Source organism: Tursiops truncatus, chromosome 1 (assembly GCF_011762595.2).
Source record: "Tursiops truncatus isolate mTurTru1 chromosome 1, mTurTru1.mat.Y, whole genome shotgun sequence".
In the NCBI taxonomy this organism is placed as follows: domain Eukaryota; kingdom Metazoa; phylum Chordata; class Mammalia; order Artiodactyla; family Delphinidae; genus Tursiops; species Tursiops truncatus.
Genome location: NC_047034.1, coordinates 46742140 through 46766222, shown reverse-complemented (window position 1 = coordinate 46766222; position 24083 = coordinate 46742140). Strand labels below are relative to the sequence as shown.

The window sequence follows — 24083 nt, the reverse complement described above, 5'->3', positions numbered from 1 at the left end:
GACTCTCAACCACTGCGCCACCAGGAAAGGCCCCTAATTTTCTTTTTAATACCATCATTTCCCTCCTAGAAAAATCCTCTCTTATTACTAAAAGAATGCTTTTGTCCTTTGATGGCTCCCAAGATAGGCATTAGCAATGATTCTTGAATTAAATTACTGTAGATGTTTGGTGATCTACATTCTTGTTAAGCCACATTGAAAGTCCTTTAAATTCTAAAGGAGCCGCTTGAAGGCAGGGATGGCAGTTGGACAAATTATTTCATGTTGTCTGTGGCTGCTTTCCCACTACAATGGCAGAGTTGAGTAGTTGTGATAGAGACTCTTAGATCCACAAAGCCAAAAATATTTATTGTCTAGCCCTTTCTGAAGTCTTATTTGAACTTATTGTGCTCTTCATCCTAACTATGTGACTTTTCAACCTAAATACAATATGTACCATAGCTGAAGTGTGTTTTACATTATGCCATTTTTAATGAGGTAGTCATGAGATTTACTTCATAAAATACTCCCCATTGTTAATATAAAGATTTAAAAACTGACCTTCTATGTTCTGATAGCAAGACTTCATGCATTTTGGGTTGCTTTAGAATCTTAACTTTCTCCTCTAGGTCAGCCTTACAATCAGTTGGCTATCTTAGCTTCTTCCAAAGGAGACCATCTGACCACAATTTTCTACTACTGCAGAAGCATTGCTGTGAAGTTCCCTTTCCCAGCTGCCTCTACTAATCTACAAAAAGCACTTTCTAAAGCACTGGAAAGGTAGGGTTGACTTTTCCAAGAGGACTTTGTAACCTGGTAGCCTTCACCCCTCAAATTTGGGCATGTAAGAAATAATGGCCAGTTACCTATGCTTCTCTTCTTTTAGGTTTGCCTAATTTCTAAACATATACATTACAATAGTTTTGCATGTAGTCATCACTGAATTTCAACCAGTCAGCCTCTGATTTGTTCCCAGTGGAGGAGTACAGGCTGCTGAGTACTGACTCATCTGAGTGTGTTGCAGTTGAAAAGTCAGTCAGTTGCCGAATCCTATCCTTGAGTCACAGGTGCTCAAATAATGTGTTTTTGCAAATCGAAGTCTCCTGTAAGAGGTTTTAGCCATTTTGTTGCTTAAGATTCATGGAAGTTTTTCTTTCGTTTCAGCCGGGATGAGGTGAAAACCAAATGGGGTGTTTCTGACTTCATCAAAGCCTTTATTAAGTTCCATGGTCATGTGTACCTGAGTAAGAGCTTGGAAAAGTTGAGCCCTCTTCGAGAGAAATTGGAAGAACAGTTTAAGGTTAGATTTTTTTAAATAGAGAATTTTTTGTCTTGTCTAAATGAGGAAGCGTAAGATTTGGAGGAGGCTTACTCCCACTTTTTATGTCATTACTTAATTGCAAACTGTTGATAAAAACTAAATTTAAAGCATGTGAAATTCTTGCATACAGCATTCCTTCAGTTTAAACTGAGGTGCTGTCTATATAAAGAAATACAGCAGCAGTGTTTTCACTAAGTAGCTGAAAATATCATTTGGCAGAAAATATCATAGTGGGAAAAAACAGTTTTTCCTCCTTCCTTCTCAGACCAAGCACCTTTCTTTTCTCAGTTTTGGAAGTCCTACATTTGATGGTTTCTGTATTTAGATATGATTCTGTTACCTACTTCATAGATAGTAATCCCATTCTGCAAACCGAGCGCGTTGTTCTCATTGTGCTTTGATCTGTCAGAGGTTGATTGAAGGAATGTAATGAGAGTTTCATTCAGCAAGAATATGTTGTACTAATTTGTATAAGGAGATAAAATTAAGTAACCTTTGTTCTATTTATATATATGAAAATAATTTTTTACTAGTATATTAAATTGGCAGTTTAAATGTAGTATAATTTACATAATATTGGAGGAGTCAAAATTAAGTATTAGTATTAATTTTATTTTTAGTTCATTTATTCAACAAATATTTGACTAGTATGTATCAGTCACTGTTTTAGTCACTAGAATCAACAGTAAACAAGACAGTCTCAAAGAACATTTTATATTTCTTGGTTACTTCTGAGTATCTATACACTTGGGGAATTGTCTGTAACTACTTTACAGTTTTATAAGTATTATAAAAGTTTCACATTCCAGAGATTGTTGAACTTAGACAGTTGAGATAATAAATTAGCCAAATATAGTCAGTGTGAAATAGTTTTTACAGATAGTCATTTTTAGCTGATACTTTTTAGTGTAAGAGATCATACTAAATAACTATAATAGACATAGTTTGTTTTAAAATAAGCTTCTAGAGTCCCCTTCTGTTCTTTGCTTCTCTTAGTGACCTATTTAAATTTAGCCCATGATTTATAGAGTTGGGTACATGAAAGAAACAACCAACTTTTTAAAGCCCTAGGCTGTTCAGCCTAGAAAGAACAAACAAGGCTAAATAGTTTCATTATAAGTTTTCAGTTCTATGAAGGATTATTTTAAAATAACACAGCTTTGTCTTCCTGAGGTCAGAAATAAAATCTTAAAATTTAAATAGACTGTAGGGGGTTACTGAGGGGTCTCTCTTTTGAGAGATTAAGAGTCGGATTGACAGCCATCTTTCTTGAATGGTTTAGATGCAGTCCCATTAACTAGCAGGGAGTTGGACCAGATGACGTTTTGATCTTGCTTCCAGCTCTTGTTCTGTGAAAGGTATACTCCCTAAATGGGGAGGAAGGGGGGACCTACCTTAGTGAGATCTTCTCTATGTAAGTTATTCTTGTATAGAATCTAGTCAATTTTGTATTTGGTTCAACCTCAAATACTAATACTCTCTTCAGATATATTTCTGAATGTGAAGTTCTGGTGGGTGTATGTGGGCAGTTGCTAAAATACACTTTGAAATATCATTCCAACACTCTGAAGTTAAACATAGTATGAGGCAGATCTATTTTAAACCTCACCCAGTACTGAAATGTCAGAAGAAAGTTGTTGGAGTGAAATTTTAGCATAGTTGAGTAAGTATTTCTAAAGCCTTTATAGATAATTAGTATTATCCACATGTAAACATCAGTGTATCTGTCTAACTAGCAAGTCTTTAGCTACTAAGCAGAAACGTGTACCAACTTGAGATTCGTTGAAGGACTTAAGGCCTGGGATTTAGGAATTGAGATACAAGGCTTTTTCTGTCTGTTAAATGTGTGCTGTTTCTTAATGGTATTTAGTTCAGTATATTCCTCAACTGCTGTTGAAAGTGTCTTTGAGGAACAATAAGTCAGTTCCGGTTTGATTTTGTTCCCAGGGAACTCCTCGTTTACTAAAATACAATCCAAATGTTAATGAAATTACAACTGAATAATTACATATTTACTTCTAAAGGTCTGGGTTATTCCTTCACTAAGTGTTTGAGTACCTAATGTCTACTGTGTACTTTTCTGAAGCTCTTAGAGATATACAGGGGAGAACAAGACAAAGTCTGTGTGTTCATGAACTTACATTATCATTTGCTAGTACTAGGCTGCACTCATATGCTTTAATGTTTCTGTGCGTACACTAGAAAATTTTTTTTAAAGGGCTAGGATTTGTTCGATAGGACATCACCTTCTAAAATAAATGCCAGTGGATTTATAGATACAAGGGATACATTGCTATAAACTATACTTACAGGAAAAAATGCTTTTTGAAAAATACAAATTAATATTCTCATGCCAATATTATGCATTTCTGCAAACGATCAGCTTGATCTATAAGGTTGGATGTAGACATTGAAGGAGAAGTTTTGTGGGAGAACTCTGGAGAAGAGATAGCATTTCAGGACATTCGGAGTAGAGGAGAGGAAAGAAAAATGGTCAATATCTTTAGAAAAGGAGTGAGCATTCTTGATGTATATACTGGAAAGGCAGATGACGAGGAAACAGAGAGATGATAGGGAGAACAGAGTTAAAGAAAAGTAGAATTTTATTGTTTTCCAATGATAACGTGGAAGGTCTTATTAGTAGAATTATAGAACTTATTCTGGATATTTCAGATTCTTTAACTATGTAAAAAAAACAATCTCAGAATAAGCTAAGCAAAGGCAGCTGTAAATTTCTGAGATGGTAGGATCTCTTGTCACTGCTGGTAGAACTGTAAGTAGTTTTCTATTTCCCACCATAAGGCTAGTGACAGTGAATCGCCCACTTTCTCCAAAAATTTTCCCTGGGGAGGGAGAGTACTTGGCTATGCTAAAGTGTAGGGCAAAGCCAGGTATTATCTCTAATAGCTATCAACTTTGTTAGGAACTTGTGTTTGAAAAATATTTTATATGGGAGTAATCTAAATTTCTGTAGATATTAAGGTAGAAGGGTGATGAAGTTAAGGCTAACTGAGAGCATGTAGGTGAATTTTTCCATATAGTGCTTATTAGCAGGTCACTGTGAACACCTAGTTATTAAGTAAAAGAAATTTGATTATGAAGAACATGCTTTTCTAATAGGGGAAAATGTAAGTGTAATAATTTGTTGAAGCACCTATAACACTTGTTAATGATTGCTTTAGTTTACCATTTACCCTGTGTTCCAGATATGTTCTTGCTGTCTCTCTCATTTATAAATAAGTTTCTTTTGGGACTTCCCTGGTGGTCCAGTGGTTAAGAATCCGCCTTCCAATGCAGGGGACGTGGGTTCAACCCCTGGTTGGGGAACTAAGATCCCACATGCCTCAGGGCAGCTAAGCGCACGTGCTGCAACTACTGAGTCTGTACATTGTGGAGCCTGCGCACCACAACTAGAGAGAAGCCTGCACGCTGTGACAAAAGATCCCGCATGCTGCAACTAAGACCTGACAGGGCCAAAAATTAAATAAATAAAAACATATTAAAAATAAATAAGTTTCTTTAAATGTGTCAAGCCTTTGAAAGAGTAAATCTTATGACCAATTTTTTAAGTCACCTATTATGTGCCAAGAGTTCAAAACATATTTTTTGAGTCTTTTTATTTGAAATTTTGATTTTCACTCTGTGCACCTACTTTCTAGTCATTGGTCCCAGTTTAATATTTTAGTATGTTTGCATCTCTTATAAAACAGCTTCTAATGGATTAAGATGTATAAATTTATTGATAGTCCCCTAAAATGTTTGTCTCAGATCATATTAAAAAAATATACAGGGACTTGCCTGGTGGCGCAGTGGTTAAGAGTCCACCTGCCAATACGGGGGACACAGGTTTGAGCCCTGGTCTGGGAAGATCCCACATGCTGTGGAGCAACTAAGCCCATGCGCCACAACTACTGAGCCCATGTGACACAACTACTGAAGCCCTCACGCCTAGAGCCCGTGCTCTGCAACAAGAGAAGCCACCACAATGGGAAACCCATGCACTACAATGAAGAGTAGCCCCCACTCACCGCAACTAGAGAAAGTCCATGCGCAGCAATGAAGACCCAATACAGCCATAAATAAATAAATAAATGTATTTTTTAAAATTATAAAATATATATGTATAGTTTCTCATGGAAAAAAGTATTGTTTAAAAAAAAACAGCTCAAACAGCTCTGTGGTGTCTGGGTTTAATCCTTTCAAGGCAAAAAGTCAACATGAGAAACATCAGACCATGTCAGACTCAATTAAAATACTCATCTATAAATGTTACCTTTGTGGCTTTAAATGCAGACTGCCAGTTTAATTCTTGTGTCAAAGATGGCTTCTGTTCTTGATAATATATTCAGTATTCCTGTCTTCTTTTACAGAGGCTGCTATTCCAAAAAGCTTTCAACTCTCAGCAGTTAGTTCACGTCACTGTCATTAACCTGTTTCAACTTCATCACCTTCGTGACTTTAGCAATGAAACGGAACAGCATAGTTATAGCCAAGATGAGCAGCTGTGTTGGACACAGTTGCTGGCCCTCTTTAGTGAGTATTAAATCATTTAACTTTCTGTGCCATCTTCTTTGGAAAGCATGATCTTAGGCATTTTTATCATTATAACAAAGCATTAGTAACATTAAAAAGTGTCCTGCATTTCTTAATATCGAATCAGGAGGCCTAAACCCTAAGTTCTGTCCTTTTATCTGCTGACACCCCCTCATCAACTGTATCTATAACATTTTTAACATAGGAAAGAAAATGGCTTTTTAGAAAGAAGCTGTAAGATATTTTAAGTATTAAGTAGGATACAGCAGGAGGCTCATAATAATATTTTAATTCGGACTGGTACACAATTTCAAATATCTTATGCTCTCTGAACACATTTTTTCTTTCAGTGTCTTTTCTTGGCATCCTGTGCAAGTGTCCTCTCCAGAACAAGTCTCAGGAGGAATCCTACAATGCCTATCCCCTACCTGCAGTCAAGGTCTCCATGGACTGGCTGAGACTCAGACCCAGGGTCTTTCAGGAGGCAGTGGTGGATGAAAGACAGTAGTAAGTGTCTCAGAGTTTCATGTTAGCTTGTGTGCTTTGTTTGTTTGATATTCAGATATGTAGAAACTGCCTTCTAAAACAGTATTGGAATAATGGAAGACTTTGTATTTTCCACCTACTCTCTAGAAATTGAACTGAAGACTTCTTTGTATGCTTTTTATTTATTTGTTTGAATTCTTCATGTGAGGCACAATCTTAAGGATTTCTGACTCCCTGTGTGCTCCCCCTGTCCCTGGTTGCCATCCTGGGGAAAAGGCATTTTTCACATTTCAAAATGAAATAGAAATAAAACCAGTTTGTTTCTTATTCATTATAATATGCCCCAATTTTATGCTTAGGAGTTGAAGGGAAGAGATTTTTACTTCTTCCATTCTTTTCTGTACATAAGCTGTTTGTTGCCTTTTAGTAACACCCGATTTGAGTTATATTTGTTTTAAGCATAGAAGATTGGAAGTTATTTTGGCTCTCACTATTTTCTCTGTAATTTCTACTCAGAATAATTCTGACAGTTCTTAGGAACTATTCATTTTACAGTGACAAATGAAAGCTTTCAGTGTACCTTTGATTATAGGAATAAATATTTCCAGTAAGGCTTTGCAGTGAGTGGGAAGTTCCTCCCCTGCATATATGTTTTTTCCCCTGCATATTTTGATGGTGGATATTAGGAGAGTCTCTGAAATATCTGCTTGTGGCCCAGTATCTACACATTGACCAAGGTCACAACCTAGAAAATGTCCAAGCCACGTTTAAGACCCTGTGATCCCTCTTATTGCATACTTCTCTTTCCTCTTTTCCCCTCAAACCTAACTTTAAGCACCTTCATTTTTGACATTGTCATGAATAGAGTTTAGCAACATAGTACAGCATACTACACATCTCCTTTCTGTGCCAGTGTAGGTATTAGTAAGTCATACATATTTTTAGGCATTGCTTTCTTGCACCGGGTTTTCATTTCTCTACCAGAGGTATACATTTTTCCTTCCCGTGTGTACTTTAGAACTTGTGTTTGGTTCAGTAACTTACATCAGTAATGCTGTGAAAGAAGCTTTGATATTTTTATTCAGTTTTTTGTTCCTATACAGTGATCTTTTAGGCCCATTCTCTGCCTTCCCATTTCTTTCTTTTTTTTTTTTCCCTTTCTCTTCTTAATTTTATTTTGGCCATGCCACACAGCTTACAGGATCTCAGTTCCCTGACCAGGGACTGAACCCGGGCCATGCGCCGGGTCCTAACCACTAGACCACCAGGGAACTCCCGGTGCATTCCCATTTCTTATCGTTGCAAAGGATATTCAGCCAGAAGGAATAGGTGTTCACAAACATTTTTCCTTTTTCTTCCCTATCACTTTCTCTTCCCCATTCCTTCTCTTAGATTTGTTGGAATCTTTACAATTATGGCCTTGCAGGTATTTCATCCTGTCTTAAATTATGTTACTACTCATTTTAGGCTAGTGTGGGGTATTTCTCTAAAACTGAAGATTTTCCTTATATGTCTGATATATCAAGGTGAATAATCTTCATTTATATCTTTTAAATGATGAAAAAAACAATTCCTCTTTGTGAACTCAAAGTTTTATATATATTCAAATAACCTTCAGTTTCTTGCTTTTGGGCCTTTACAATTTCTAGAACTTGTTTTCCTCTGTACTTTTTTTGAGAGCATGTTATCTTAAACTAACAAATGCATGAAATAGTGATGTATTTTTTTCCTTTGTAGAAAGCAAAGTTAGACTTAAGTAACCCACAGTGGGGTAAAGCAATATATCATTAAATCATTTCTCACACTCTTTTTCTGTAGTCTGTTTCTTGAGATCTCATATTTGTTGCATAAAGACATTGTTGTTCTAGTCTAACATTCTTTTTTGGGTTATTAACCTTCTTTTTCAACTGTCTCGTAATTCGTTACATCCCCAAAGACTTGTAGCAGACATTTATTCTTAAGTGTTTATTTCCTTATATATTTTTTCTATATTATTCATTTATATATTTTTAAGCAGCATATTCCCATATTTCAAAGTGTAAAACTGTCAGAAATAGTTGTCAGCTTCCAGGTTTTTTCTGTGATGTGGTGATGTACATCCAATTTCTCTATCCTGGGCAACTCACCTTGGGCTTTCTTTTTTTAAAACACACTTTTCGCCAACATTGGTTGTTAAATATTTCAAGAAAACCTTAATGAGAACCTTCAGTAGATCGTGATTATTTTTAATATTTTAACTAAATATTAAGAATATTTTTTAATATTTTGCAAACTTTGGCAAAAATTTTGTATTAGGAAACAGAGGTAAGGATATTACAGCAATGTGTAGATTTTGTTGTATCATAAAAAGGCATAGTCATCACTTTGAACAGAGAATGTGATTTGACTATGATGTAACCACACCCCCATCACAGATTAAAAACTAGTAATAGGTTCCACAACTGATAATGTATGTGAAAACTATAAAAACATAATGTGCTATTTCTCTGGTCAAAGTTTTCTCAGTAAATATCAATGTTTAAAACTGACAAATTAATTTTGCTAATTGTTAAATTAGGAGCCTGGGAAACGATCTGCAGTAGTAGGTCTCTATCATAGAAATTTGGCCCTTTTGGTGTATCTTATCTAGACACATTTGGAAATATGTTTTAGGAAATCATACAGCCTTTAAAATGCTGAAGCAAGGGAAAAATACATAGTCACGGTCCTATAGGTAACACTTTCATGGCTTATTAGTGTTCTGGTTTTTCATGCAAAAATAAAGTCTGAACTATCTGTTTAATTTACAGCATTTGGCCTTGGCTGATTTCTCTTCTGAATAGTTTCCATCCCCATGAAGAGGATCTTTCAAGTACTAATGGTAAGGGCTACCTTAACCTGTGTCGCTGACATTGTTCTCCATCACTAATAGTGGGCTTAACGCCAGAGAAAAACAGGGTTTTGTTCTTAAGTGTTTGACTTTAAATGTAGTAACTGAGAAGTGACTTTGAGCTCTATATTGATTAAGTGGGTGGAAATAGAGGTAATGTTCTTCCAGTTCTCTCAGCAGCTTATTCTCCTGTTTAGCTACATTTGCATAGGAGTCCAGAGAGTGTAGTACCTTCAGATTCTTTCCATCTTCCTTTCCTCCTCACTCTTAGCAGTTTTTTTTAAGGAACTAATGTGAACAACATTATTCTTTCAAAGTAATACTTGCGTATCATAGAACATTTGGGACATACAAACATAACACAAGTCACCCTTAATTCTCTCATACAGAGATACTTTCTGTACTATTCACATGATAGTGTATTTTCTTTGAGGTTTTTACTTATGTGTACATACACACAACCTGCATGTGATTGATATCAGGTACAACTTTGTACCTGCTTTATAATTTAACGCTACATTGTTAGCCTTTTCCTTTGTCATTTAAACATTTTGGAACATGATTTTTACAGGCTGCTTAATATTCCGTCCTGTGGCTCTGATAATTTATTTTATCATTGTCCATTTGCTTAAAAAATTTCCCCATTATAAATAATCCTGCACTGAACAATCCGTAGTTGACTCCTTTCTGATTATTTTTCTTCCATTACATCAGTGCCCCTCAAGCATCATATTTGCAAATGAATCACCTGGGATCTTGTTAAAATGCAGTTTATGACTCAGTAGGTTTAGGATAATGCCCAAGATTCTGTATTTCTTACAAGCTCCCAAGTGTTGTCAATGTTGGTATTCAATACTTTAACAAGGAGATAACCTAAACATTGTGATTAATGGATCCGAGGCTTTGAATCTTTAAGGCTGCTGGGGGAAAAAAGTACATTGTACCCATCCTCCTCAGCAATGAGTAGTAGGTGAGTATTAGGACAATGTCTAGGGCCCAAAGGCAACATGCAGGGGTTTGACAGGTAAGTTATTCTATCAAGATTACTATAAAGAAGAGCAGAGAACTATGAGCATTATAGTTTCTTTCTGTCTAAAAAATACTCTTTTTTTTTTTAATTTAAGAAGTAATATCCTGCTGAATGACAATATTTTAATTAAGATATTTACAAATCTTGTTTTCTGCCCTTCTGTAGCTACACCACTTCCAGAGGAGTTTGAGTTACAAGGATTCTTGGCTTTGAGACCTTCTTTCAGGTAGATGGCTTTTATCACTGTTTACCTAGCGTATTAAAAAGCTTCCTAATCAACTTCCCTATATTGTCCATTCTACTCTGCTTCAGCAATTATATGTTTAAAGTACAGGCTTGATGATGTCCCATTACTAATACAAAAACTTCAATTTACCCATCCTCAGTTGTTATAATATCTTTTTTAGCTTAATGTCCAAATGCTTAGTTTTTCAGTCATATTTCCTGCCACTTTCACCTTCCTCCCCTCCAATACTTACACATATTATACATACACTATGTCCTGTACTTGAATAGCTCTGTATATTTATTCCTCCAAAACTTTGTTCATGCTATGCCTAGAACATTCCCACTTCCTCGTTTGCCCTTCCCTTACCAACCTGTTAGCACTTAACCATACCTGTCCAAGGTCCAGCTCAGGTATCACTTAACTCTGTGAAACCTTTTCAAAGCTTATCGGAAGAAACTAACCCTTCTTTATTATGCTTCTCTTATTCTTTGTTTAGCTTTTATTTCTTCAGATTAAATCATAATTATTTGTTCCTTAAGGTAGGGACTATTTCTCATTTATCTTTGTATCCTTAGTATCTGACCTACTGCCTAGCAATTCTTAGATGCTGCTTCTTTTTTTTTTTTTTTAAAGATAGCTTAATGAGAAATCTGAAAAATCCTTATTTTTTAGGTTGACTTACCTTTCTAACATCAGTTAGTTCTTTGCCCTATGTACTTTATGAAATGTATACATTTTTTCTGATTTAGATTGGGCCACCTTAAAGTGGATAGATTACTACTATTTGTTAGAATAGGCATTTCAGAGACCCTTAGCATTGCCATGGTCATTTGAAGTAAGTTACTTACAATGCAAGGTTAGTGTTAATGAAAACTTTATTCTTAGGATAAAAGAATCTTTCCCAATAAAAGATGGTGATTTATTTGAGCTCCTCTGTGAGAAAGTGAAATATAAGTAAAAATATCACATTAATATAGTGAATTTTGCATATTGTCTTTTCTACTTTGCTTCATTGTATTTACAGTCTTTGGGAGCGTAAATAAATTCAAACAAATGCAGTTGCTTACATTAAATAGCTAACCTGTATGGAAAAATCTGAAGCCATTGCAGTTCATTAGGTTTAATTTTCTATAATTTGCTTATATCAATTTTAGGAACTTGGATTTTTCCAAAGGCCACCAGGGTATTACAGGAGACAAAGAGGGTCAGCAAAGACAAATACGACAGCAGCGCTTGATCTCTATAGGCAAATGGATCGCAGATAATCAGCCAAGGTATTCCTCATCGGATATACACACAGCCCCCACATGAGTTTTAGACTTGGTGTAATGCTATTGATTGTAAACTCTTAAGTCAAAGTGTTGGTAACACAGCATCAAACTATGACCCTAGTGATCATACGTATCTCTTTATTTAACCTCTGTTCTCTTATTACACTGCCTATTTTAGAGGAGTTTGCCTTGTCGCCACTGTTTATCATGAGCTTTTTCTCCAATTTATAAACATCTATATAAATCTAACTAAATTGTATGTTCACAGTTATGGTGATTTGTATTGACAGGGGCATGGTGGTCAGTTTCAGTCAAGACAGACCAGGATGGTGCTAGTTAAATATAAAGCAGGTATGGTAGTTGGTGTAATAGACAGGGCATAGGTTTTAGAGTCAGATAGATTTGAATTCAGTGTCCAGTTCTGCCACTTCCCCAGGTGTGTGTCCTTAGGATCACTGTGGTTGATTATAACCTTTCCAAAGTCAGTAACTGTTTCATATTCATTTTTGTATTCAGGTTCATATTATACTGTAAGCCACTCACATGGTTGCATATTTGAATAAACATAATACCTCTGAGCTTCAGTTTTCACACCTATAAAACAGGAATTATAGCTACTTCAAGGGCCTAGTCTAGTGTCTTGTGCTTAAAACATGCTGAGTAAATGTAGCTGTACTTATTAGAGAACATTAAACGTGTGGTGGTGATGTTCAGTGGGATAATGAGAATCTGAGTTTACATAACTGCTTTTTATGTTACCTGAATCCACACCGTTATACCGTGCTGTTTCCCACATTTTAAGGCTGTGGGACCCATACACAGTTCAGTTGTTATTGTCTTTTAGATTTGTGTTTTTCATATATGGATTTATTTTTACTTTTTTAGGCTGATTCAGTGTGAAAATGAGGTAGGGAAATTGTTGTTTATCACAGAAATCCCAGAGTTAATACTGGAAGAGCCCAGTGAAGCCAAAGAGAACCTCATTCTGCAAGAAACAACCATCATAGAGTCACTGGCTGTGGATGGGAACCCAGGACTGAAATCAGTGCTGTCTACAGGCCGAAATCTAAGCAACAACTGTGACACAGGAGAGAAACCAGTGGTCACCTTCAAAGAGAACATTAAGCCACGAGAAGTGAACAGAGACCAAGGAAGAAGTTTTCCTCCCAAAGAGGTGAGAAGGGACTATAGCAAAGGAATAACTGTAACTAAGAATGATGGAAAGAAGGACAACAACAAGAGGAAAACAGAAACCAAGAAATGCACCTTAGAAAAGTTACAGGAAACAGGAAAGCAGAATGTGGCAGTGCAGGTAAGCTGTATTTGAACTATAAAGCAGGTAGAGGAAGGCTCACACAAAAGGCAAGATTTTTCATTTTGTTCCTAAAGCCTTGAGAATTGACTATTCTGGAAGCTTCAATGCATTCTTAGAAGGCTGCATAGTAAGGTCATGTAAAGAACTATGGTAGATGGGTACTCCACCAACTCTCAGGAATTGTAATGTGAGTGAAAAAAATCTCAACCTGATTTTTGTCAGTTCTCTCCAGTTTAAGTGGCTGGGAATAACCAGTTGCAGAGCTGTCAATTTCACAAAGAATTACATTTTCTTTGGAAGGTATAATTGTGATTTATTAATGCTATAGTGGAAAATTTGGGGTCTTTTATAGATCCCATAGAACCAAGTATATTAAGGCTTACACGGTGGTTTTTTGTTTTTTGTTTTTCAGATTCACTATACAAAATAAAATATATTCTTGGGGAAAGATGAGGCTATTTTCCTTGACATTTATACCGGCCCCAGCTAGTAGCATTATATAACCTCAGTGTTATCCTGGCTCATGGGAATTTGTAAAGCAAGAACCCAAGTCTCTTGCTGGGAAAGGATAAACACTGCTCAGTTATTTGTGACTTTTCTTTTAAATATACACGCACGCACACACACACACACCCCTTTCCAGGGAGATACAGATGATTTCATATAAACAAAAGGGTCTTTACTCTGTGCTGGTTTTATTAACACCGCTAATGTTTGTAGCCATTTGATTATTAACACATTTTGGCAAATGTATTTATTTACAGTAGGCATGAGGAATCTTACAGTTTTGAAGTCTGCTTGCAAATAAACATCACCTGCAGGGCATTTCCCTTACAGTTTTTTGCAGGGAAAGGGAGAAATAAGAACATAGTAGTTCTGTTTTAAGGTTAATAATAGGGAAAGAAACAGAGAAAAACATGGTAGAAATTGAGAAAAGGCACAGAGAAAGTGAGAGGTGTTGGGGAAAGGCAAGGAAGAAAACAAAAGAATTATAAGGCTGCAGGACCAGTGTTTTAGGGATAAAGAGTTCAGCATTTCCTGCCTGCTCTGGCTCTATCCTCTGAAACTGCCTCCCCAAAAGGTCCAGACGGAAAATAAAATCTCTTTTCTGGTCTCATCCTTTTAAAATCTGACTATTGATGATTAAAGAAAACCTGACAGTAGTCAATATATCACCGCCCTCTGTACCTCATCCTGAGTTTTCTATAAATGCTACCTATTTTTACTCACTTTACTCACCTTTACATTACTTGAGCAGTGCATATGGCATCTACTTCTCTCCAGCTCCATCTGTAGGATCTCAGGCCTGTTTCTTACTGCTGAAAGTATCCTTATTTATTCTGGGGGTGGTAGGGTTGCAGGGTGGAGGGTGGATGCCTGACTGATACCCTTAAAGCTGCCCAGATGAAGTTAAACTGAGGGCCAAAAGTGTCTCATCTGTGGATTAGTGGTCATTATTCATTCATAATTCATGTACATTAAGAGAATACAGGGCCATGGGGCCCATAACAGTGGCTTAAGATTATAGGCAGCTTTTTAAACCTGTTGGCATCAGGTGTCTCGTTTGTAAAAGAAATGAATTCTCAGGTCTTTTCTGTATTTCGTACTTTTATGATATTGTGAAAGCAAAATAATTAGACAAGTAAAACTAAGCCCTTATACCTTTTTTTGGCAATTAAATAATTTGACTTTCCCATTTTTAATTTAGGTGAAGTGAAATATCTGCAGCATATGCTTTTTTTGGCGGGGGGGACATAGTAGGATTTTAAATACTTTCTGAGAGTAGGTGCTTCTTTCTGACATGTTTGAGTTTCAGAGTATTATAGATAGTTTTGCTTCTGGTTGGTCATAGGTAAAATCCCAGACAGAATTAAGAAGGACTCCAGTGTCTGAAGCCAGGAAAACACCTGTAACTCAAGCTCCAAGTCAAGCAAGTAACTCCCAGTTCATCCCCATTCATCACCCTGGAGCCTTTCCTCCTCTTCCCAGCCGGCCAGGTAAAAATATATGTTTTGTAGTTTCTTCTGCTGAATTCCATCTGTGTAGGAGTTTCTATTAACCCACTGAGAAATTTTAGACTCTGAGTGACATTACTAAACCATAATGTTAAAAGGTATAAGGGAGTTAGTTCTCTTTTCCCTAATGTTTATGAAATTGTTTTTTGAGCCATTTCTCTGTAGTTTATGTACAAGTGTATGCTTGTTATTATGAAGGAATTCCTGTCACTAACCATGGCATCTAAAAAACTGCCTTTAGGATTCTCCAGTTACCTCCGTGGATAGAAGTAGCAGCCAATAGTCTATATTTAATTCTTGAAATCAGGTTAAAGATTGACACTTGATCAGTCTTACTTGACGGTTGGTCCCTGTCTTTTATAATTTATTAGAAGACCTCTTCTCCACCCCAGCCCAAAATGACTATACTATTTTTTGTCTTTCTTTTGCTAAGTTTCCTTAGAACTAAAGCTATGTTCTTCTGTTTTGAAGGGTTCCCGCCCCCAACCTATGTTATCCCCCCTCCTGTGGCATTTTCTATGGGCTCAGGTTACACCTTCCCAGCTGGTGTTTCTGTCCCGGGAACCTTTCTTCAGCCTACAGCTCACTCTCCAGCAGGAAACCAGGTGCAAGCTGGGAAACAGTCCCACATTCCTTACAGCCAGCAACGGCCCTCTGGACCAGGGCCGATGAACCAGGGACCTCAACAACCACAGCCACCTTCCCAGCAACCCCTTACATCTTTACCAGCTCAGCCAACAGCACAGTCTACAAGCCAGTTGCAGGTTCAGGCTCTAGCTCAGCAGCAACAATCCCCTACAAAAGCTGTGCCGGCTTTGGGGAAAAGCCCTCCTCACCACTCTGGATTCCAGCAGGTAATTCACAGTTGTGTGTACTGTCCAGCTGAAGTAAGGAGAGGGGAAGGTTGAAATTATTCTGTGTTTGGTTAATTAAAAATACTAGTTAGGCCTTCAGCTACTTCTTGCTTAGACTTGTAATGATTATGGGAACACGTAAGTCTTCTCTTTGCTGTTTAGGAAAGTTCAGGTGTTCTCCCTTTTACTTTTGTAAAGGACAATAGATCTTAAGTACCATTCTTTGCTGCTACTACTTATGAGCTTTATAGAAAAGGATTTTCTGTAAATAATTTCCTCTATTTGAACCTCAACTACAGAAGGGAAATAGTATCGTAATCTTGATGAGGTGTTAATGATACCAGTCTTAAATAATTTGTCATCCCACAGCACTTGAAGCAGAAGGAGAAATGTGTGCGCGCCCACCCACACTCACACCCTCATTTATTAAACCTCTTAAATAATGGAACTGAAAGAGAACATGAGTTCAGTGCCCTTAATCTGTTCCCAGAAAGCTCTGTGTATTGAAAAACTTAGAGTAAACAAAACTGCATTGTCTAGAGTTTTGTTGGTGGTAAAATCTCTCAGATTCATTCTGTGATTCCTGAGTACTGAGTGTAAGTAACATTGCATTTTATCCTCATCTTGGTGACAGGCGTCTCTTTTTTAGTATCAACAGGCAGATGCCTCCAAACAGCTGTGGAATCCCCCTCAGGTTCAAGGCCCATTAGGGAAAATCATGCCTGTGAAACAGCCCTACTACCTTCAAACCCAAGACCCCATAAAACTGTTTGAGCCGTCATTGCAACCTCCTGTAATGCAGCAGCAGCCTCTAGAGAAAAAAATGAAGCCTTTTCCCATGGAGCCATATAACCATAATTCCTCAGAAGTCAAGATCCCAGAATTCTACTGGGATTCTTCCTACAGCATGGCTGATAGCAGAGCTGTAATGGCACAGCAAGCCAACATGGACCGCAGGGGCAAACGGTCACCGGGAGTCTTCCGTCCAGAGCAGGATCCTGTGCCCAGGATGCCATTTGAGGTGTGTGTCCTTTCCTGTCACCAGGGCACTTCAGAGTTAGGTCTGGGGATGCATGTCCTTTAAATTTCTCAAGTAGATGTTTATAAAGGTCACTCTGCTTCATTAGTGCTGCAGAATGCTGCTGAGTAAATGGGTGCAGCTTTTGGTCTCCTCTTTACAATTGCATAGTATGCTTGATTTGGGGGAGCTGAAGAATTCTGTTCCTGATTTTGACCTGTGATGGTCTGGCAGAGAAATCATGTGCAGAAATCTCTAACACAGCATGTTAGAGAATTCTGAGACAAAGCTCCTCTCAGTTGGGCTGAATCATCTAAGTTTAAAAATAGGTTTATTGCATATTTAAACAAATTGTTTTCTGAGAGGAACAAAGCCAGTTATCTTTGATAGTGGAGTTCCCTGTACTTGCGCTTTTTATTCATGAGAAACGGGTATGTTTTTGTAACTTTTAAAAAAGCTGTTTCTCTGTTTGTTAGCACAAGATAGGCTAATCACTTTGCTCCGTTGCATTGTTTTACTCGCTTCCCACATTAACCTTTTATGTTCTGCTCTGTCACTACTTTTGCTTCTTTCTGTTGTTTCGATCTTTCTCTACCATTGTCCTCGTGTCGCTTTGCTTTGGTGTTTCAGAGCCTTTTCCTCTTTGCATAATACTGTCTCACTATTCATTACTTCTTCCTCCTTGACTTTAGCTGCCTTCATCCCCCCTAATCATGCCACTACTCCTTTGTGCTTTTGTCATCCCTTATTGCATCTCACTGTGATCCTTTCTGTCACTAGGACCCCAAGGGCTCCCCTCTACTTCCTCCGGACCTGTTAAAGAGTCTGGCTGCCTTGGAGGAAGAGGAAGAGCTGATTTTTTCTAACCCTCCTGATCTTTACCCAGCTCTGCTGGGGCCTCTCGCCTCTCTTCCTGGACGAAGCCTCTTTGTATGTATTTTACATAATTCTTCTTGCTCTAACCTCAGCTTCTTTTCTGAGATTTTGTAGTACTTGGAATAGGTGGTTTCTTCTTTCTAGGGCTTTCCTTTTTTATAGAAATTTAAAACTTACTTCCTGATTGCCCAAACTAACCTTCAAATGGTAGTAGAACATAGCAAAACATGTCTGATTCCATAGTTTCCCCAAATCTTACAGCTTTGTTACATGTTATCCAGAAAGCATCCTGCAGGGCTGGTCACACACAGGATGTGATGCTGGCCAGTTAACTTACTTTTCAGGTATCATTTCCACCTGGACCCAGGAATTTTAGGTGTCATTTAATCTTGTTTAGGAGCAGTGAGATTTTTCCTCATGTATTCAAAATATGAAATGAAATAATGTTCTAGATGTTTTACTGAATAAAAAAATTCTAGATTGATTTTACCGAACAGTATGTGGTTCTTTTCTGTTTGGTTAACTAAGAGCCCTGATCTAAATTCAGAGCCAGATTCTAAACAGAATGAGTGAAAATGAAAAGGCCTCTATTTATAAACATAGTTGGAGTACCATAAATGAGTGAACACAGAGATAAATAACTAGAATGACATAAAATAAAGTCTAAGAATTGATTAGTGGTATCTTTTAAAAATAACCTTCTGTAACCCAGTGTGCATTTCAAAGAATGCCATTGTTTAGATATTTTACTAAGGTGGGGGGACTGTAAGAAAGATGTATGCTATGAGGTCTTTCCCCCACTCCCTTCATGCCATCTTAATAAGACATAAAACAATTCTTGAGTTCCACTTTCTCGCTGTTTCTTTCCCATAAACACGGGGTAAGAAGACATTCGTAAGATTAAAGTGCATTGATTTTAGTATTAGGAGAACTGAAAGCTGCTTAATGGCTCTCGTAACACACTGCCATCCCTGGCACTTGAAGTTCCCTTAAGAATTTTCCTGAGTGAGTGGCCACAGAGACCTCTCACTTCCCCCACTAAAGTTAGCAGAAATAAAAGATCCCCTAGACACTTGAACAGTCGTAGTGCAATGGCAGTGCCTAGAGGTTGTTGAATGTCCAGATACTAAACTGTTGCCTCTGTGTGTTTGCCTTTCTTGCTGCTTTTTTTTTGCTGGGGTGGCTTGAGGGACAGGCAGGGGAGCACGTCTCTGTACACTAGTTTCCTAATCTCTTAGTTCCTGTTGTGCTTGCCCCTTCCGTCGGAAATGAAGCTGATGGTGGAACAAGCGGAGGGGGGCCTTTTAGTGGATTTTTTTTCATGTTTAAAAAAACCTTACGGTAGCCCTTCTTATGTTTAGCATCGTTAATGATGTGTGTGAAAGTACCTTGCATGCAGCAGGTGTTTAATAAATGCTTTGTTGACCAACAATTCAGTGACAGTGAGCATCAGAGATTCAGCTTTTTTTTCCCTAGTAACTTTCTCAGGGCCAATAAATGTAAGCTTGACTTCAGCAACTATTTTGATATATACCACAAATAGAGTTGTTAGGAACCATGCTAACAAAACCAGTTGTCAAATGGATTTAAAGGCTTTTTAAAAGTCATTAATGTCAGTGTTTTAAAAATTTAGGGAGAAAACAGTGCCAGATCAGTTCCCCTTCTTGTTTTGAGAGTATTTTAAATGCAACTGTTGACAAAGGGATTCCTGAGGTTCTTGCCTAGTGAACACTCCAAACTGCCAGTTTCCAGGGTCCCTGCCAGGATCTCTGTGCCAGATTAGAGGTGCTGATCAGGAGGGCTCTGTCTCACCTGTGACAACTGGCACTTATCTGGTGTCATGGTATTCACGGATTTGAATTTATATCTTCTAAGCTTTAAATTGTACAAGATAGGTGAGTACAAGTATGCTTAAATTGTGGTCTTTTGGTTGGATGGTATCTTAATATTAAGAAAATGGAAGGCATAATTTAACTACCTCTTTTTCCGGGACTGTGAAGAAATCCTTATTGGAGAAGCCCTCGGAGCTCATGTCACATTCATCCTCTTTCCTGTCGCTCACCGGATTCTCTCTCAATCAGGTGCGTAAACGGTGAAGCATCCTGCTTTGTGCTTTTATTGTGGGCTAGTATTTTCTTTCCCGTTCTATTTCAATACGTCTGTTTTTCTCTTTCCTTTGTCTTCCATATATTGGTGTTTTCCAGGTATTTGATTTTATTCCCCACCCCCCTTTGATTAGGGTACACTAGAGACTTGTATAAGTTTGAATTGTTTAACTTCTCATTAATGTTAAAGTCTCTGGGGCTCTGTTGTTCAGCAAGTAAATTATTCATACTTTCTAACCCAGGTGGTTTACATAGAGCAAAATAAAGGATGAGGGAAAATAAAAGGCAAATGAATTAAATGGGAGAACTGAAAGAAACAGAAGTAAAAGCCTCAAAAGTTTGTCTTGCAAAGAAAGGCTTAAGATAAGCATCCATGAGCACGAACACTGCATTTTCTTAAATCTCTTTCTCTGGCGTGAGTTTGTTAACTTGGTGGTCATTGTCTTTCAGGAAAGATACCCAAATAACAGTGTGTTCAATGAGGTATATGGGAAAAACCTGACAGCCAGCTCTAAAGCAGAACTTAATCCCTCAATGGCCCCCCAGGAAACATCATTGTACTCCCTTTTTGAAGGGACTCCATGGTCTCCATCACTTCCTGCCAGTTCAGGTATTGACTAGTCTTTAAATTATAGACCTTGCATTTCCTGTACACTCAAGTTGATTAAGAGATAGTATGATTGTGTCTTGGTGGTTTTTGTTTGTATCTTGTTGTTATTTGTTTGTTTTTAAAGTAACTTCTGAAGGAAAATAGGAAAAAAAGCCTGATGCACTGGTTCATATGATAAATGACACTAAAAAGCTGTTTTACATCCTCAGTAATGAACAGAGTTGTAAGGGAGAAAAAATACGAGTTTTATCTTAAGGTTTGCAGCTGTTTTTTAGTTTTATTTGTAGATATTCGTTCTTTGCAGGAAAAGTTGCACTTTTAAAAATACAGAGTTAATAGTAATTTTTAAGGTTAGGCAATTCTGTTCTGATAGAGAAGAGCAGTTATACTTATCTGAAAGAGGCACACCAAAAGAATGCATTTATTTGACAAAACTGTGTACTGTTTTAGTTGTAAGGCAAGGAGTGTGCCTTAGGCATGCACAGCAGGACAGACGAGTGCATTTGGCAGGATCCCTTTTGGGGCCTTTATTTGCCTCTCCTGAAACCCTGTGATTATTGTTAACAGAATTTAAGTGATCAGACCTACAGGAAACTTTCATTCTTGGCATGTTTGTGAAACATCTTTGTTCAATGTCCTGCGTTGCTATTATTTCATAGATCATTCAACACCAGCCAGCCAGTCTCCTCATTCCTCCAACCCAAGCAGCCTGCCAAGCTCGCCTCCGACACACAACCACAATTCTGTCCCATTCTCCAATTTTGGACCCATTGGGACTCCGGATAACAGGGATAGGAGGACGGCAGATCGGTGGAAAACTGATAAGCCAGGTGAGATCCAGACTTCATTGCTTAGCGAAAGTGAAAGAACTTACTCTACCCTTCCCTAGCTTTTGGCATTTGGCAATGGTAGAACAACGTCTTGAATTCTTCTTATCTCTTCATTCCTAGCCATGGGTGGGTTTGGCATTGATTATCTCTCAGCAACATCATCCTCTGAGAGCAGTTGGCATCAGGCCAGCACTTCAAGTGGCTCCTGGACAGGCCATGGCCCATCCATGGAGGATTCTTCTGCTGTCCTCATGGAAAGCCTAAAGGTGAGTGGATCAGGAACAAGAACCGCAAGAGATGTCTCTGCTTTCATTCACATAAATGGCTAATCTTATTCCTGAGGCCCTTAGGATTGATTCATAGCACATATCTAGCAAAGTCCTAGAAGCATGGTCTGCCTTATAAGATTCTTGAATAGGACTTTTTTTTTTTAATTTGTGAATTCACTAGTGATAAAGCAGTATCCTCAGGGGGACAGACATGAAGGTTTTAGTTGGATTCTAAGATTAAGAAAATTCGGACTCACCTTGGAATATTTCATTTAAGCCTTTTCTAAACAAGTCAAAGAAGGGCATCTAATTTCAGAAATGTTTTGTTTGCCTGAAACCTTTCTGGTAGATGCTCTGGTCTCACATGGAGCTGAGTTTTAGCAAAAAGACTTTATGTAAAACATACTTTCACCTTTTCTGGTTTAAAATGATCTTAATAGGAACTAACCTGTCTTGAAGACCTGGTCTTACAACAGGTTTTTGTAATAGCTGGGGTTTTTTAGGGTTTGGGAATCTTGGGGCATACATGCCTTTATGTTTGGCTGGGATTGAAAAACAAATCCCTTAAAGACAACCAGGCATTTGACCTCTGCTGACAAGCTCTGGGCTGTTTTTCAGTCTATCTGGTCCAGTTCCATGATGCATCCTGGACCTTCCGCTTTGGAGCAGCTGTTAATGCAGCAGAAGCAGAAACAGCAGCGGGGACAAGGCACCATGAACCCTCCACACTGAGGCCAGAGTGGCAACCCTGGGAATGAAGGCTCCATAAACCATGGCATGTTGGGTTTGCAGGACTGGCCCACACAGTCCCCTGCAGGTGGCAGCCCTCTTTTCTGTTTCTCGCTGTTGAGAGGGTGTAAGTGTTCCACCAGCCCGCTGAGTGTGCACGAAATGTCTGCAGTGCAGCAAAAAGAAAAAACCATCAGGAACTCTCCGTCCCCCCGGGGCCTTCCGGAGGGAGAGAGGAACTGCTGTTTGTCTCACTCAGTTACCTGATATCACCGCCTTTCACCTTCTCCATCGTGCATGTCCCCAGCCACATGGGAAGTGAAAGCTGAGAAGGGAAGGCAGATGGGAGAAGCCAATGGGAACGTCTCAGTCCTTTTTTTCCTCTTTGGGGAGTAAAATAGGAATCCATTAATGATTGCTTTGCTGACTGAGAATAGTTGAAATTATTCCTGAACATCTTTTATTATTGTTATTACTCTCAGTAGTAAGATATCACATTGAATTCTTCCATACACGGATGTGCTTCTTCTAGTCAGTGTGTAGCAAAGAAAGCCCCATGCACTGCTCCTGTGAGAGGTTGGTGGTGACAGGATGGGGAAACTGACCTCTTCAGCCAGTGGAAGTGTTCCATAAGGGAGAGGACAAGGCCTCAACTTTCACTCAGAAGGTTCTGGTGGGCCCTCCTCTGGCCTGGAGACTCCAGCAGGAAATGCCCTTCACTCTGTAGGTGCTTGAGCCCCAATCGAGGATGCAGCGTGGGTGGTGGTGCTGGGCTGGACTTGCAGACAAACTGCTGTAGGATTTTAAATTAACGTTTTTGATTCCTGTACATTTTACGGTAGCAAAGCAGGCAGTCCCACAGAAGGCAGGCTAGTCCATTCATGGCCTGACGCATTTTAATAGGTAGAAGCTTTCAGTGTGGTTATTTTTTGTTTGGTTGGTTTTTGTGCCCCCATCCTACTTACCACCCACCTCCTCCTGTCCCTACCTCCACCCCTTTTCTACCCTGTGCTGTGTGCTAGTAATCGTTATTATTCCTAACATGCACAACATCTCGCCAACAAGCAACAGCATGGGGTCCAGCAGCTGGGGCCCGAAAGACAGTCTGAAGAAGAAGGAAGCAGCAGCAGCGGCGTCTGCACAGCCCACCGAGGGGCCAGGCCCCTGCCCGGCTGCAGTCTCCCAGCCTCCACTTTCAGAGTGAAATTCAAGGCAACGCGGACACGTGTGCGTCACGCAGAGAAGAAAACACAAGGAAGTCCATTCTGGAAAAGGCGAAAGGAGGGAAAATAAACTTTTATTTGATATTTATTAGAAGGAAAGAGGACTGAAAATTTTCTTGTGTAGAAACAGAAGGACAGCATTACTGATAGTCATTTCCTGGAAAAGTAATATTTTAAGGGGAAATTATGGAAACAATCTAAATGTCCAATTGCTGTGCTAGTGGTAGGGTTTATTTTCTGGGAGAGCTCTCCTTTGTGTGTGTGTGTGTGTGTGTGTGTGTGTGAGTGTGCGTGTGTGCGCGCACATGCCCGTCTGCTCCCCCAGAGGGGAGGGGTGATGCGTGTCAGTGTGTGGAGCTAGCGTGGGACTTAAGAGCTGGAAAACAGCTGCAGAGCAAAGCACATCCAGGAGCCCCAGTCGTCACTGGAGTCTGGGCAACCCCAGCAATGAAAAGGGGTGAGATTCATGCTCATTGCTCTTCCGAGACAGTGGTTGGAGTCCTGTATGCTTACATTACTGC

At 38.6% G+C, this 24083-nt stretch overlaps 1 protein-coding gene across 9 annotated transcripts in view; it reads left to right on the top strand.

Annotated features, from left to right (window-relative positions):
• Positions 1–23526, top strand: part of SMG7 (SMG7 nonsense mediated mRNA decay factor) — a 70082-nt gene extending 46556 nt beyond the window's left edge. For 4 of the 9 annotated variants that reach the window (XM_019952282.3, XM_019952283.3, XM_019952287.3 and 1 more), the window contains 17 exons: positions 609–759; positions 1144–1279; positions 5671–5833; positions 6184–6340; positions 9109–9179; positions 10384–10444; positions 11602–11721; positions 12604–13030; positions 14886–15030; positions 15520–15902; positions 16552–16923; positions 17701–17850; positions 19797–19877; positions 20352–20511; positions 21171–21341; positions 21462–21607; positions 22229–23526. In XM_019952282.3, coding sequence (XP_019807841.2) covers positions 609–759; positions 1144–1279; positions 5671–5833; positions 6184–6340; positions 9109–9179; positions 10384–10444; positions 11602–11721; positions 12604–13030; positions 14886–15030; positions 15520–15902; positions 16552–16923; positions 17701–17850; positions 19797–19877; positions 20352–20511; positions 21171–21341; positions 21462–21607; positions 22229–22342 — 3008 coding nt within the window. In that variant the 3' untranslated portion in view covers positions 22343–23526. The remainder of the gene's footprint in view (positions 1–608; positions 760–1143; positions 1280–5670; positions 5834–6183; positions 6341–9108; positions 9180–10383; positions 10445–11601; positions 11722–12603; positions 13031–14885; positions 15031–15519; positions 15903–16551; positions 16924–17700; positions 17851–19796; positions 19878–20351; positions 20512–21170; positions 21342–21461; positions 21608–22228) is intronic. The other 5 variants (XM_033853626.2, XM_019952284.3, XM_033853655.2 and 2 more) reach the window with 5 other exon arrangements.
• The last annotated feature ends 557 nt before the right edge of the window (positions 23527–24083 follow it).